Raw genomic sequence first — 17,988 nt, forward strand, 5'->3', positions numbered from 1 at the left:
AAATCATAAATGACATTTTCTATATACCAAATACCAATTCAAGAATTAAGAATTTATTTTAATCTTGATTTATCTTTATTATTCAAAACTTAAGATAAAACTTTATTAGTATTGCACTTAGAGTATTAATAAAAAATATTTAAATGTAGTCCAGCTATTTGATAAAATTATTATATTTACATAATACCTTGGTTTTAAGCGTACAGGTTGTGATGTTTACCCATTATGGGAAAATTCAGTACGTACAGGTATTTAGAGGTAGGTATTTGCTAAATATAATATTTTTAATCGTTAATTAGCCCTTAACATTGCTACGTTAGATACAGTTTAATGTTATGCCTTATTTGTAAATAACAGACATTAATGGTTTAACTTTACATGAGTTTTCCACGAAAAGTATGTTTTTCTATAATTGTGGTCATGTAGTGTCTATTAAGAATTCTGCAATCTGGGGCCAAGACCTATATAGCAACACTATATGGTGTTGGGTTATTATAACTAATGTCTAAAACTATATTTTAATTTTTTAGCTAAAAGATGATACCTCAAACTCACATATCAATGTAAGAAGAAGCCTGAAGCAGCCTCGGAGATTCAAAAAGGTCTTCATTTTTTTGATAGCTTTAGGACTATGCGGCACATATTTATTGGGTAAGTCTATTTCCATAAAATATAGATTTTAGTTATATACAGATGTATATTTATTAAATTCATCATAAGTACACATTAGAATACACCATACAATTAAAATATTATTTAAATGTATATTAAACATATTGGTGTTGTAAATAAATATCTTATGTTAATATCATATACATATATGATGAACTTAATAGGACTCATTTAACGCAGCTTCTCTACACTTGCCACATTTTTTTGCATCCTAATAAAGCTAGTGAGATATGTTATGTAGACTTAGTTTTAGTTTTACAACAATTTAAGTTTTTTCATTAACCAATCCTTAGCAATTTATTAAAGTAATGTACTAATATCTGTTTGGAAATTGTACAGTAAAACACTTACCTTCTAATTAGAAATTGATTATCAATTGATATCATAGTGAAGTTGTTCATATGAGTAGTGTAAATAATATTGAGGATGTATATCATCTCATCATCTAATGTGCACATACAATGTTTACAAGAGTTTTCAATCAAGTAGGATATTGAAATTTTTCTGAACAATATACTTGATAAGCACTTTAACTTAAGGCAAGTCAAACTGATTATATCTTGTCTGATAAAAAAGTAATATATGCTATCTTGAAACTATTTTATTATAATACTACAACAAGGGCTGTCTTACACTAGGCCGGGGCCATTGGGCACACAAGAATTTGGGGCCCTTTTGGAAAGTAAAAAAATAAAAAAAAAGTAAAAATAACAAAAATTACTAAGTATGATTGATCATTTATTATAGTTCATCAAATACAGTATGATATATTATGTCATTTATGATATTAGAATGCTGCTAGTTTTTTTGTTGCGATTACGATAATGGTTTCTTTCGAGATTTCTGTTGAGTCTTCTATTATATCCTTATTAATAAAATTAGTACAGTAGGAATAGGCGCAGTTATTGATATAATGGCGTAGTATATGCCTTGTAAATATCTTCTGATAAGATTACTAATTTGTGAAAAAAGTGTAATGTGCCCTTCAAAAAATGTTTTGAGAATAAATGTGTGTGAGAAATTGTCGGTCCTTCGGGGCCCCCTGAGAATGGGGGCCCTGGGCACGGGCCCCGTGTGCCCTTATGGTGAAGACAGTATTGACTATAACTAGCAAACTATTATAATACTATAATTAGTTAATTCATCCATTTAGATGAATTTTGTTTGAAGCATAAAAATATTAGTAACAAATTTCAATCGAACAGTTTTTATCGTCAACATGAGAATTTCCAACAGAACATTTAAAAACTAAATTACATATTTTCTCCATGGGCTTTGTTTCTTCATTTCGTGTTAAACTATTATTTTTGCTATTACTGTGTTCTTCCTTTACAATATAAAGTAATATTATCAAGTTGTATTAACATTACTAATTCTAAAAACCTGTACTTCAAACAATTGGTTTTTGTCATTGTAATTATACTTTAAAATAACTAATTAACATAAGCATTTAGGATAAGCTGATCTAATGTTAATTATTACTTTAAGTATAATTTCCCTTATATAGATGGCACAGTTTCCTTAACTAGAACATGTAACTTACGAAAGCCTTGTTAGGTTTGAAGTTTTTAGGTCAAAAAGAGATTTTCATGCTAATTGCATTTTAGATTTGAAATTCTTGTAATATTTTTTTTTTCTTTCTTTCTGCTCCGCGGCAATCTGTTGAACACAACAATAAGCCACTACTTTGTCCGATACGAGTGTATCTCCTTAGGCTTTTTAGCGTCGTGAGACACTTCTCCAGTAGGTGTCTCATTCCATCCTGAGGAATCTATTTTTTAGGGTTGGGACACTATGACTCTTCAATCTTTTGTGTTGAAGGCTTTGATCTCCACTGAGTTTGACGGCAAGCTCATTTTTGTGGTTTGAGAGTCTTTTTTGGTAATTGATGCTATATTAGGCCAGTGCAGATAGCCTTTAAAATAAATAAAAAGTGAAAAAAATTACAGTAGGATGAAACCCATTAGAAAAGGAGGGGAATCTTCTTTAAATTATAATCAGATGCCTATTTATTACTATTTTAAGATAACTTATATATACCTGAGTGACCTAAAAAAAAAAAAATAGCCTTTAGATGGGCTAAAATTTTCGTATTTCATAGAGAAGTAAGGAAGGGGATGACAGGTCTGGGCGTTACTGCATACGATTTTTTGCGTTTTCTGAGAAGATTTACTATGGTAATATATATATATATTTTTTTACCATAGGAAAGTAGAGATTTCAACGAACTGAAAGCACACCAACTTTTTGAAAAAAGCTGAAATTTTGACGTCAGAATTTTCGATTGAAAATTAGGGTGTTTTTTCGATATTAATTCAAATTAAGGTGAACAAATAAATATTTTTAATCAAATAAATTACAGCGTATTTGGGACATAGAAAGGTAAGTTTTCACCAAATTTCGTTAAATAAAAAATATTTTTGTAAAAGATAAAAATTAAAAACCAAAAACTTGGTTTTTTGAATTTTTCACATAATTTTTGAGGTTATGTGAAAAATGTGTGAATACAAAAGTTTTAGATCTTTTTATTACCTCCAACTTTGCCATTTAACTTTCTTCGATAGGACTTTTAGTTTTGCCGGAAATCGAGATAAACCGTTTTTTACCCTTATACCTAACCCCCCCACCCCTTCCCGACCTCAGATCGACCGTAATTTATTTTTCCTTTCATTTTGATCATATTCCCCTCCTTTTCTAATGGGTTTCATCCTACTGTAATTTTTTTTGGTTTCAAAAATTATCGGCACTGGTCTATATCTTTCTATCTCCTGTTTGACAGTTGGTATATTTAAATCAAGGTATATGTTCTTATTACTGATGTATTGAGGGATGTTAAATATGGTCCTCACTGATCTTTCTTTTAATAATGCCCTGATAGTTTTCAATTTATGATTTCTTACAGTGTAGGTGAATAAAAATTCAAACAATTTCACATTGCTGTAGTGAGTTATGACAAGGGTACACAATTCCTCCTCTGTTTCATGTATAACATGATTATTAGCTCTAGAATTATTGGAAGGCAACCAGGACCTCAGCCCCAGTGCCTTTACAATAGAATCGATACTTGGTTTCACAATAAATTATTTATTGGAATACTTGACATAAAAAAAAATTCTATTTAAGTACTTTTCAAAAATAGTTTGGGGTCTCCAGACCTGTAAATCTGGCATTGTTCATAATACATTCTGTAGGCACCAAAAAGTAGTTTTTAAAAGTCCCCAAGATATTGCAAAACCGAAGCCATCAGAAATTTTTGCTATTTATAAGCATACTAGTAGACTCGGCCAAGCGTTGCTGTGGCTAAGATTTTTGTTATAATACATAGTAGTAAACTATTTAAGAGAAACGGCAGGAGAACACCAATCCACCATGCTTTTTTGGTGGTTATGCCATTAAATTGTAGCTTATGTGAAACGTTGGTAATTATTTTGATAAGGATCAATACCTAGGTACGAATAAAGAGCCTTTTCTAGCGGTGGTATTTTAATAAAAAAAAATTAATAAAAGGACGCTTATTGGGACGTAACTATAAAAGATAGAGACATGCTGTCGTGACATTTTTTATAGATTGATGATGAGTGATGTGTCCTGAAAAATTGTAATACATCATTTTGTTCTATCATTAATAGTTTTCGCAGCGCACACGATTGAAGGAAGTTTTTTGTTTATTTTTTTTTACACCTTGGGTTAGATTATTCAAGTTTTAGTAAGCATCCCTATTTTTTTTGAAAATGAAACATAGCTTATGTCACTCGGGAACAGTGTAGCTTGCCAACGGTGAAAGAATTTTTGAAATCGGTCCAGTAGTTTCGGAGCCTATTCATTTCAAACAAACAAAAAATCAATCTTTTCCTCTTTATAATATTAGTATAGATTCTTACCAAGGGTAACCATAATTTCTGATGAACACAAGAAATTTTGTTAAAAAAATAAATGATTTGAAATTGTTTCTGCCTGCCTTAACTGAATTGAATAAGCTTTATGGTCTATGTAATAAGATTGTTATAGTTAAAAGTTTGTTTTATTGGCACACGCGGCCTCAGTAGTTATTGATTGGTACGGTGACTGGACGTGTGATGTGAAAAAAATGGCAAACGCTACGGTAGTGCGTACACTGACTTTGTTAATACCAGGTAGATTTATTTTGTTTTTGCTTTCAATCACACATGTTTCACATTATCATTGCGAGAAGTAAATTAAAAAGAGAAACAGATGGTCCTAGTATTAACTGAAGTTCTTTAAATTAGAACATGGCTTTTAATTAAAATTCGCATTGTACTAAATTACAATTTATATTTACTTTTTGTAAGTCTAAACCAGAAAAATATGTGTGTCAGGTACAGATGTAAGGTACTTTCCAACTTGCTAATAAAAAAACAAATGATCACGATACAGATATCGAAATCTGAGACCAAAGCGCAGTATTTTTGGCTAAACTGTTTTTTTACGATGTTTTCTAACTTTGGTAGGAACCCAAAGGGGACCATTAAAATATTAAAATGTCAGCGCAACAGAATGAGAAATATTATTTAACCAACATTTATTTTACATGGAATTAAAACAATACTTTAAACGGGAAGTTTCATATCAAAATGTATCCTGTTTACATACACAGTATTATATTAAAAATTGGCTGTCAATTATATTATTGTAATTAAATTGAAATGTATTAAAGAAAAGCTGTGTAAAAAGGCTTACTATAAAGTTAACGATTATCTAGTTGATAAAAGGGCCTGGGCTACTTCTTATTAATTTGCGATATTTGTTATAAAATAAGTGTTATTTGATGATTTGCTATTTTAAAAGAGTACCGAGAGTTTTTAAGCCGGCTATTTCTCTCGGCCTACACCCTCTGTCTTCTTTGCCGATGAGTAGGGATGCCTACAGATTCAAATTTAATGACGTGGAATAAGTGATAACTGTATCTTATGTTCTATAATAAACATATTTTTTATTGTTAATTGAATCGGAATCGTCGTTCCAGCCAAGTTTCTTCGCTTCCTGTAACACTCACTTTTTCGATATTATATTTTAGTTTGAATTTCTTGCCGGTTTCCTCACGATGTTTGACATTACCCACGTGCACACTTAGAAATATTCATTGGTCCACAACAGGGATTTTGGTTGGTTGAGTTGCCTAGTCTCTAAGGTCACAAATCCAATGATTTTTATTAACTCTTGAAGTACAACACTTAATAGTGATTCATGAATGATTTGATTCCGGTTAATGTATGTGTCATTTATGTTTTAAAGTTACTGAAACAAGTACATACTTATAGGTACATTTCGCGGAAGTCGATCTTTTTTCCGATAAATTTGTGTGTCTACAATTGTTTATGGATAGTAATAAGCAACGTCTCTCTTTACCAGACCATACAATTTTCAATATTCAAAAGCATCGTCTTTTAATTTATCACTTTCGTATATTTAAAAATTTCGCGGAAGTCGATCTTTTTTCCGATAAATTTGTGTGTCTACAATTGTTTATGGATAGTAATAAGCAACGTCTCTCTTTAACAGACCATACAATTTTCAATATTCAAAAGCATCGTCTTTTAATTCTCAGTTTCGTATATTTAAACATTTCGCGGAAGTCGATCTTTTTTCCGATAAATTTGTGTGTCTACAATAATTGTTTATGGATAGTAATAAGCAACGTCTCTCTTTACCAGACCATACAATTTTCAATATTCAAAAGCATCGTCTTTTAATTATCAGTTTCGTATATTTAAACATTTCGCGGAAGTCGATCTTTTTTCTGATAAATTTGTGTGTCTTCAATTGTTTATGGTAATAAGCAACGTCTCTCTTTACCAGACCATACAATTTTCAATATTCAAAAGCATCGTCTTTTAATTATCAGTTTCGTATATTTAAACATTTCGCGGAAGTCGATCTTTTTTCTGATAAATTTGTGTGTCTTCAATTGTTTATGGTAATAAGCAACGTCTCTCTTTACCAGACCATACAATTTTCAATATTCAAAAGCATCGTCTTTTAATTATCAGTTTCGTATATTTAAACATTTCGCGGAAGTCGATCTTTTTTCTGATAAATTTGTGTGTCTTCAATTGTTTATGGTAATAAGCAACGTCTCTCTTTACCAGACCATACAATTTTCAATATTCAAAAGCATCGTCTTTTAATTATCAGTTTCGTATATTTAAACATTTCGCGGAAGTCGATCTTTTTTCTGATAAATTTGTGTGTCTTCAATTGTTTATGGTAATAAGCAACGTCTCTCTTTACCAGACCATACAATTTTCAATATTCAAAAGCATCGTCTTTTAATTATCAGTTTCGTATATTTAAACATTTCGCGGAAGTCGATCTTTTTTCTGATAAATTTGTGTGTCTTCAATTGTTTATGGTAATAAGCAACGTCTCTCGTTACCAGACCATACAATTTTCAATATTCAAAAGCATCGTCTTTTAATTATCAGTTTCGTATATTTAAACATTTCGCGGAAGTCGATCTTTTTTCTGATAAATTTGTGTGTCTTCAATTGTTTATGGTAATAAGCAACGTCTCTCTTTACCAGACCATACAATTTTCAATATTCAAAAGCATCGTCTTTTAATTATCAGTTTCGTATATTTAAACATTTCGCGGAAGTCGATCTTTTTTCTGATAAATTTGTGTGTCTTCAATTGTTTATGGTAATAAGCAACGTCTCTCGTTACCAGACCATACAATTTTCAATATTCAAAAGCATCGTCTTTTAATTAACAGTTTCGTATATTTAAACATTTCGCGGAAGTCGATCTTTTTTCTGATAAATTTGTGTGTCTTCAATTGTTTATGGTAATAAGCAACGTCTCTCTTTACCAGACCATACAATTTTCAATATTCAAAAGCATCGTCTTTTAATTATCAGTTTCGTATATTTAAACATTTCGCGGAAGTCGATCTTTTTTCTGATAAATTTGTGTGTCTTCAATTGTTTATGGTAATAAGCAACGTCTCTCGTTACCAGACCATACAATTTTCAATATTCAAAAGCATCGTCTTTTAACCCAGCAATGCCCAGCGTGTCCATATGGACACGCAGTAAGTAGAAAATTTAAGCGATGACTGTAGTCAGACTAACTGTTTTCTTATTTTGGTAATGCCATGTAACTACTATCAAAGTATCAAATGACATTTATTTTTAGCCCGAGTGATTATTGAGTGTAAAATAAGGTTCTAGTTTTAGTTTGATTTTGATCTTTGGAAAAAACATGGATGGCAGTGGAAAGTAAGTAATTTTTCTTATAAATTATTTCAAACGCTAACTGCTTTTTGCATAGGATTGTGGTCAATAGTGTTATCTGACGTTTGAAATGATAACCTAAGTGAAAACATTGTTTCGATCGACTTTTAGAACAAATTTGTTCGCGTGTCCATATGGACACGCTAAGCACTTGAATGAGCTGACATTACTTTGCTTCCGCTTTCTTGTTATCAGGTATATGGATTATGGAATATTCAAAAACCAAAGAACATTGAGTGATATTTTGAATGCCTCTTCACAAGTCTGAAGTTGCTCAATTATCTTCGATAAGGCTATGGCTATGGCGCGACAAGTTCCGTACGTGAAAATCGTTTGAGAAAATGCCCGAAGCTCACCACAAACAAGCAAATAAAAAAGAGAAATGAGAGTATTATGAGTCAGCGATAAGCAAAGAAGATGCTGTATAGTGTTTATTGCTTCTAGTAATCTGGGGGTACCCATAAGTACTGTGAAGCGTTATTCACAGAAAGATAAACGAATGTACCTACAGGTCCCACGTCCTCATCTTTTTAGTAAATATAATCGGTTCATGGGAGGCGTCGATCGTTTTGACGAGTATATAAATATGTATCGAATACACATTAGAAGCAAAAAATGGTATTGGGCCCTATTCAGCTGGAGGCTGGGTACTTGCATTCACAACGCTTGGCAACTACAATGGAAAGCAGGTGCTAAAGTGGCACAGCTTGATTTCAGAAGGGAGATTGTGTCACATTATTAGAGCAAATATAACTCTATGCCCAAAGGGCTAGGGAGATCTAGTACTTCTAGTTCAGCGATAGCGAACACTTCGCGCTTTGACAAAATGAAACATTTTGTTACTAAAACAGAAAAAGGAGGAGATGTGTGAGTCCGTACTGCAAGACTAAATCTTCTGCAGTTCGAAAAGCTTGCTGCAAATGTACTGTTTGCCTTTGCGTCGACTAATTTAGGGATTACCACAAAAACAACTAAGTCCTTTCTTGTTTTTTTCTTTTTCTATTTGTTATTTAAATTAGTGAAGATATAATTTAATTTGTACACCTTAACGCTTAGCGTGTCCGTATGGACACGTTTAATTTTTCGCAAAATAAACAACTTTTTTTTAAAACAACTTGTTTTTCTCTTTATTAATGTTATTTTAAGTGAGGTTATTGCATCAAATACAAAAATAATAATTTAAAAAGAAACTGGGCATTGCTGGGTTAATTATCAGTTTCGTATATTTAAACATTTCCCGGAAGTCGATCTTTTTTCTGATAAATTTGTGTGTCTTCAATTGTTTATGGTAATAAGCAACGTCTCTCTTTACCAGACCATACAATTTTCAATATTCAAAAGCATCGTCTTTTAATTATCAGTTTCGTATATTTAAACATTTCGCGGAAGTCGATCTTTTTTCTGATAAATTTGTGTGTCTTCAATTGTTTATGGTAATAAGCAACGTCTCTCGTTACCAGACCATACAATTTTCAATATTCAAAAGCATCGTCTTTTAATTAACAGTTTCGTATATTTAAACATTTCGCGGAAGTCGATCTTTTTTCTGATAAATTTGTGTGTCTTCAATTGTTTATGGTAATAAGCAACGTCTCTCTTTACCAGACCATACAATTTTCAATATTCAAAAGCATCGTCTTTTAATTATCAGTTTCGTATATTTAAACATTTCGCGGAAGTCGATCTTTTTTCTGATAAATTTGTGTGTCTTCAATTGTTTATGGTAATAAGCAACGTCTCTCTTTACCAGACCATACAATTTTCAATATTCAAAAGCATCGTCTTTTAATTATCAGTTTCGTATATTTAAACATTTCGCGGAAGTCGATCTTTTTTCTGATAAATTTGTGTGTCTTCAATTGTTTATGGTAATAAGCAACGTCTCTCTTTACCAGACCATACAATTTTCAATATTCAAAAGCATCGTCTTTTAATTTATCACTTTCGTATATTTAAACATTTCGCGGAAGTCGATCTTTTTTCCGATAAATTTGTGTGTCTTCAATTGTTTATGGATGCTAATAAGCAACGTCTCTCGTTACCAGACCATACAATTTTCAATATTCAAAAGCATCGTCTTTTAATTATCAGTTTCGTATATTTAAACATTTCGCGGAAGTCGATCTTTTTTCTGATAAATTTGTGTGTCTTCAATTGTTTATGGTAATAAGCAACGTCTCTCTTTACCAGACCATACAATTTTCAATATTCAAAAGCATCGTCTTTTAATTTATCACTTTCGTATATTTAAACATTTCGCGGAAGTCGATCTTTTTTCCGATAAAAATTTGTGTCTTCAATTGTTTATGGATGCTAATAAGCAACGTCTCTCGTTACCAGACCATACAATTTTCAATATTCAAAAGCATCGTCTTTTAATTATCAGTTTCGTATATTTAAACATTTCGCGGAAGTCGATCTTTTTTCTGATAAATTTGTGTGTCTTCAATTGTTTATGGTAATAAGCAACGTCTCTCTTTACCAGACCATACAATTTTCAATATTCAAAAGCATCGTCTTTTAATTTATCACTTTCGTATATTTAAACATTTCGCGGAAGTCGATCTTTTTTCCGATAAAAATTTGTGTCTTCAATTGTTTATGGATGCTAATAAGCAACGTCTCTCGTTACCAGACCATACAATTTTCAATATTCAAAAGCATCGTCTTTTAATTATCAGTTTCGTATATTTAAACATTTCGCGGAAGTCGATCTTTTTTCTGATAAATTTGTGTGTCTTCAATTGTTTATGGTAATAAGCAACGTCTCTCTTTACCAGACCATACAATTTTCAATATTCAAAAGCATCGTCTTTTAATTTATCACTTTCGTATATTTAAACATTTCGCGGAAGTCGATCTTTTTTCCGATAAATTTGTGTGTCTTCAATTGTTTATGGTAATAAGCAACGTCTCTCTTTACCAGACCATACAATTTTCAATATTCAAAAGCATCGTCTTTTAATTTATCACTTTCGTATATTTAAACATTTCGCGGAAGTCGATCTTTTTTCCGATAAAAATTTGTGTCTTCAATTGTTTATGGATGCTAATAAGCAACGTCTCTCGTTACCAGACCATACAATTTTCAATATTCAAAAGCATCGTCTTTTAATTATCAGTTTCGTATATTTAAACATTTCGCGGAAGTCGATCTTTTTTCTGATAAATTTGTGTGTCTTCAATTGTTTATGGTAATAAGCAACGTCTCTCTTTACCAGACCATACAATTTTCAATATTCAAAAGCATCGTCTTTTAATTTATCACTTTCGTATATTTAAACATTTCGCGGAAGTCGATCTTTTTTCCGATAAAAATTTGTGTCTTCAATTGTTTATGGATGCTAATAAGCAACGTCTCTCGTTACCAGACCATACAATTTTCAATATTCAAAAGCATCGTCTTTTAATTTATCACTTTCGTATATTTAAACATTTCGCGGAAGTCGATCTTTTTTCCGATAAATTTGTGTGTCTTCAATTGTTTATGGTAATAAGCAACGTCTCTCTTTACCAGACCATACAATTTTCAATATTCAAAAGCATCGTCTTTTAATTTATCACTTTCGTATATTTAAACATTTCGCGGAAGTCGATCTTTTTTCCGATAAAAATTTGTGTCTTCAATTGTTTATGGATGCTAATAAGCAACGTCTCTCGTTACCAGACCATACAATTTTCAATATTCAAAAGCATCGTCTTTTAATTATCAGTTTCGTATATTTAAACATTTCGCGGAAGTCGATCTTTTTTCTGATAAATTTGTGTGTCTTCAATTGTTTATGGTAATAAGCAACGTCTCTCTTTACCAGACCATACAATTTTCAATATTCAAAAGCATCGTCTTTTAATTTATCACTTTCGTATATTTAAACATTTCGCGGAAGTCGATCTTTTTTCCGATAAAAATTTGTGTCTTCAATTGTTTATGGATGCTAATAAGCAACGTCTCTCGTTACCAGACCATACAATTTTCAATATTCAAAAGCATCGTCTTTTAATTATCAGTTTCGTATATTTAAACATTTCGCGGAAGTCGATCTTTTTTCTGATAAATTTGTGTGTCTTCAATTGTTTATGGTAATAAGCAACGTCTCTCTTTACCAGACCATACAATTTTCAATATTCAAAAGCATCGTCTTTTAATTTATCACTTTCGTATATTTAAACATTTCGCGGAAGTCGATCTTTTTTCCGATAAATTTGTGTGTCTTCAATTGTTTATGGTAATAAGCAACGTCTCTCTTTACCAGACCATACAATTTTCAATATTCAAAAGCATCGTCTTTTAATTTATCACTTTCGTATATTTAAACATTTCGCGGAAGTCGATCTTTTTTCCGATAAAAATTTGTGTCTTCAATTGTTTATGGATGCTAATAAGCAACGTCTCTCGTTACCAGACCATACAATTTTCAATATTCAAAAGCATCGTCTTTTAATTATCAGTTTCGTATATTTAAACATTTCGCGGAAGTCGATCTTTTTTCTGATAAATTTGTGTGTCTTCAATTGTTTATGGTAATAAGCAACGTCTCTCTTTACCAGACCATACAATTTTCAATATTCAAAAGCATCGTCTTTTAATTTATCACTTTCGTATATTTAAACATTTCGCGGAAGTCGATCTTTTTTCCGATAAAAATTTGTGTCTTCAATTGTTTATGGATGCTAATAAGCAACGTCTCTCGTTACCAGACCATACAATTTTCAATATTCAAAAGCATCGTCTTTTAATTTATCACTTTCGTATATTTAAACATTTCGCGGAAGTCGATCTTTTTTCCGATAAATTTGTGTGTCTTCAATTGTTTATGGTAATAAGCAACGTCTCTCTTTACCAGACCATACAATTTTCAATATTCAAAAGCATCGTCTTTTAATTTATCACTTTCGTATATTTAAACATTTCGCGGAAGTCGATCTTTTTTCCGATAAAAATTTGTGTCTTCAATTGTTTATGGATGCTAATAAGCAACGTCTCTCGTTACCAGACCATACAATTTTCAATATTCAAAAGCATCGTCTTTTAATTATCAGTTTCGTATATTTAAACATTTCGCGGAAGTCGATCTTTTTTCTGATAAATTTGTGTGTCTTCAATTGTTTATGGTAATAAGCAACGTCTCTCTTTACCAGACCATACAATTTTCAATATTCAAAAGCATCGTCTTTTAATTTATCACTTTCGTATATTTAAACATTTCGCGGAAGTCGATCTTTTTTCCGATAAAAATTTGTGTCTTCAATTGTTTATGGATGCTAATAAGCAACGTCTCTCGTTACCAGACCATACAATTTTCAATATTCAAAAGCATCGTCTTTTAATTTATCACTTTCGTATATTTAAACATTTCGCGGAAGTCGATCTTTTTTCCGATAAAAATTTGTGTCTTCAATTGTTTATGGATGCTAATAAGCAACGTCTCTCGTTACCAGACCATACAATTTTCAATATTCAAAAGCATCGTCTTTTAATTATCAGTTTCGTATATTTAAACATTTCGCGGAAGTCGATCTTTTTTCTGATAAATTTGTGTGTCTTCAATTGTTTATGGTAATAAGCAACGTCTCTCTTTACCAGACCATACAATTTTCAATATTCAAAAGCATCGTCTTTTAATTTATCACTTTCGTATATTTAAACATTTCGCGGAAGTCGATCTTTTTTCCGATAAAAATTTGTGTCTTCAATTGTTTATGGATGCTAATAAGCAACGTCTCTCGTTACCAGACCATACAATTTTCAATATTCAAAAGCATCGTCTTTTAATTATCAGTTTCGTATATTTAAACATTTCGCGGAAGTCGATCTTTTTTCTGATAAATTTGTGTCTTCAATTGTTTATGGTAATAAGCAACGTCTCTCTTTACCAGACCATACAATTTTCAATATTCAAAAGCATCGTCTTTTAATTTATCACTTTCGTATATTTAAACATTTCGCGGAAGTCGATCTTTTTTCCGATAAAAATTTGTGTCTTCAATTGTTTATGGATGCTAATAAGCAACGTCTCTCGTTACCAGACCATACAATTTTCAATATTCAAAAGCATCGTCTTTTAATTTATCACTTTCGTATATTTAAACATTTCGCGGAAGTCGATCTTTTTTCCGATAAAAATTTGTGTCTTCAATTGTTTATGGATGCTAATAAGCAACGTCTCTCGTTACCAGACCATACAATTTTCAATATTCAAAAGCATCGTCTTTTAATTATCAGTTTCGTATATTTAAACATTTCGCGGAAGTCGATCTTTTTTCTGATAAATTTGTGTGTCTTCAATTGTTTATGGTAATAAGCAACGTCTCTCTTTACCAGACCATACAATTTTCAATATTCAAAAGCATCGTCTTTTAATTTATCACTTTCGTATATTTAAACATTTCGCGGAAGTCGATCTTTTTTCCGATAAAAATTTGTGTCTTCAATTGTTTATGGATGCTAATAAGCAACGTCTCTCGTTACCAGACCATACAATTTTCAATATTCAAAAGCATCGTCTTTTAATTATCAGTTTCGTATATTTAAACATTTCGCGGAAGTCGATCTTTTTTCTGATAAATTTGTGTGTCTTCAATTGTTTATGGTAATAAGCAACGTCTCTCTTTACCAGACCATACAATTTTCAATATTCAAAAGCATCGTCTTTTAATTTATCACTTTCGTATATTTAAACATTTCGCGGAAGTCGATCTTTTTTCCGATAAATTTGTGTGTCTTCAATTGTTTATGGTAATAAGCAACGTCTCTCTTTACCAGACCATACAATTTTCAATATTCAAAAGCATCGTCTTTTAATTTATCACTTTCGTATATTTAAACATTTCGCGGAAGTCGATCTTTTTTCCGATAAAAATTTGTGTCTTCAATTGTTTATGGATGCTAATAAGCAACGTCTCTCGTTACCAGACCATACAATTTTCAATATTCAAAAGCATCGTCTTTTAATTATCAGTTTCGTATATTTAAACATTTCGCGGAAGTCGATCTTTTTTCTGATAAATTTGTGTGTCTTCAATTGTTTATGGTAATAAGCAACGTCTCTCTTTACCAGACCATACAATTTTCAATATTCAAAAGCATCGTCTTTTAATTTATCACTTTCGTATATTTAAACATTTCGCGGAAGTCGATCTTTTTTCCGATAAAAATTTGTGTCTTCAATTGTTTATGGATGCTAATAAGCAACGTCTCTCGTTACCAGACCATACAATTTTCAATATTCAAAAGCATCGTCTTTTAATTTATCACTTTCGTATATTTAAACATTTCGCGGAAGTCGATTTTTTTTCCGATAAAAATTTGTGTCTTCAATTGTTTATGGATGCTAATAAGCAACGTCTCTCGTTACCAGACCATACAATTTTCAATATTCAAAAGCATCGTCTTTTAATTATCAGTTTCGTATATTTAAACATTTCGCGGAAGTCGATCTTTTTTCTGATAAATTTGTGTGTCTTCAATTGTTTATGGTAATAAGCAACGTCTCTCTTTACCAGACCATACAATTTTCAATATTCAAAAGCATCGTCTTTTAATTTATCACTTTCGTATATTTAAACATTTCGCGGAAGTCGATCTTTTTTCCGATAAATTTGTGTGTCTTCAATTGTTTATGGTAATAAGCAACGTCTCTCTTTACCAGACCATACAATTTTCAATATTCAAAAGCATCGTCTTTTAATTTATCACTTTCGTATATTTAAACATTTCGCGGAAGTCGATCTTTTTTCCGATAAAAATTTGTGTCTTCAATTGTTTATGGATGCTAATAAGCAACGTCTCTCGTTACCAGACCATACAATTTTCAATATTCAAAAGCATCGTCTTTTAATTATCAGTTTCGTATATTTAAACATTTCGCGGAAGTCGATCTTTTTTCTGATAAATTTGTGTGTCTTCAATTGTTTATGGTAATAAGCAACGTCTCTCTTTACCAGACCATACAATTTTCAATATTCAAAAGCATCGTCTTTTAATTTATCACTTTCGTATATTTAAACATTTCGCGGAAGTCGATCTTTTTTCCGATAAAAATTTGTGTCTTCAATTGTTTATGGATGCTAATAAGCAACGTCTCTCGTTACCAGACCATACAATTTTCAATATTCAAAAGCATCGTCTTTTAATTATCAGTTTCGTATATTTAAACATTTCGCGGAAGTCGATCTTTTTTCTGATAAATTTGTGTGTCTTCAATTGTTTATGGTAATAAGCAACGTCTCTCTTTACCAGACCATACAATTTTCAATATTCAAAAGCATCGTCTTTTAATTTATCACTTTCGTATATTTAAACATTTCGCGGAAGTCGATCTTTTTTCCGATAAATTTGTGTGTCTTCAATTGTTTATGGTAATAAGCAACGTCTCTCTTTACCAGACCATACAATTTTCAATATTCAAAAGCATCGTCTTTTAATTTATCACTTTCGTATATTTAAACATTTCGCGGAAGTCGATCTTTTTTCCGATAAAAATTTGTGTCTTCAATTGTTTATGGATGCTAATAAGCAACGTCTCTCGTTACCAGACTATACAATTTTCAATATTCAAAAGCATCGTCTTTTAATTATCAGTTTCGTATATTTAAACATTTCGCGGAAGTCGATCTTTTTTCTGATAAATTTGTGTGTCTTCAATTGTTTATGGTAATAAGCAACGTCTCTCTTTACCAGACCATACAATTTTCAATATTCAAAAGCATCGTCTTTTAATTTATCACTTTCGTATATTTAAACATTTCGCGGAAGTCGATCTTTTTTCCGATAAAAATTTGTGTCTTCAATTGTTTATGGATGCTAATAAGCAACGTCTCTCGTTACCAGACCATACAATTTTCAATATTCAAAAGCATCGTCTTTTAATTATCAGTTTCGTATATTTAAACATTTCGCGGAAGTCGATCTTTTTTCTGATAAATTTGTGTGTCTTCAATTGTTTATGGTAATAAGCAACGTCTCTCTTTACCAGACCATACAATTTTCAATATTCAAAAGCATCGTCTTTTAATTTATCACTTTCGTATATTTAAACATTTCGCGGAAGTCGATCTTTTTTCCGATAAAAATTTGTGTCTTCAATTGTTTATGGATGCTAATAAGCAACGTCTCTCGTTACCAGACCATACAATTTTCAATATTCAAAAGCATCGTCTTTTAATTATCAGTTTCGTATATTTAAACATTTCGCGGAAGTCGATCTTTTTTCTGATAAATTTGTGTGTCTTCAATTGTTTATGGTAATAAGCAACGTCTCTCTTTACCAGACCATACAATTTTCAATATTCAAAAGCATCGTCTTTTAATTTATCACTTTCGTATATTTAAACATTTCGCGGAAGTCGATCTTTTTTCCGATAAAAATTTGTGTCTTCAATTGTTTATGGATGCTAATAAGCAACGTCTCTCGTTACCAGACCATACAATTTTCAATATTCAAAAGCATCGTCTTTTAATTATCAGTTTCGTATATTTAAACATTTCGCGGAAGTCGATCTTTTTTCTGATAAATTTGTGTGTCTTCAATTGTTTATGGTAATAAGCAACGTCTCTCTTTACCAGACCATACAATTTTCAATATTCAAAAGCATCGTCTTTTAATTTATCACTTTCGTATATTTAAACATTTCGCGGAAGTCGATCTTTTTTCCGATAAAAATTTGTGTCTTCAATTGTTTATGGATGCTAATAAGCAACGTCTCTCGTTACCAGACCATACAATTTTCAATATTCAAAAGCATCGTCTTTTAATTTATCACTTTCGTATATTTAAACATTTCGCGGAAGTCGATCTTTTTTCCGATAAAAATTTGTGTCTTCAATTGTTTATGGATGCTAATAAGCAACGTCTCTCGTTACCAGACCATACAATTTTCAATATTCAAAAGCATCGTCTTTTAATTATCAGTTTCGTATATTTAAACATTTCGCGGAAGTCGATCTTTTTTCTGATAAATTTGTGTGTCTTCAATTGTTTATGGTAATAAGCAACGTCTCTCTTTACCAGACCATACAATTTTCAATATTCAAAAGCATCGTCTTTTAATTTATCACTTTCGT

At 31.1% G+C, this 17,988-nt stretch overlaps 1 protein-coding gene across 4 annotated transcripts in view; it reads left to right on the top strand.

Moving 5' to 3' along the window:
- Positions 1 to 17,988, top strand: part of LOC125054032 (nucleoside diphosphate phosphatase ENTPD5) — a 33,254-nt gene that overhangs the window by 3,342 nt on the left and 11,924 nt on the right. For 2 of the 4 annotated variants that reach the window (XM_047655689.1, XM_047655691.1), the window contains one exon: positions 531 to 651. In XM_047655689.1, coding sequence (XP_047511645.1) covers positions 531 to 651 — 121 coding nt within the window. Of the gene's footprint in view, positions 1 to 2; positions 259 to 530; positions 652 to 4,677; positions 4,806 to 17,988 lie in introns of those variants that run through there. The other 2 variants (XM_047655690.1, XM_047655692.1) reach the window with 2 other exon arrangements.

Source organism: Pieris napi, chromosome 11, assembly GCF_905475465.1.
Source record: "Pieris napi chromosome 11, ilPieNapi1.2, whole genome shotgun sequence".
Classification (NCBI taxonomy): Eukaryota; Metazoa; Arthropoda; class Insecta; order Lepidoptera; family Pieridae; genus Pieris; species Pieris napi.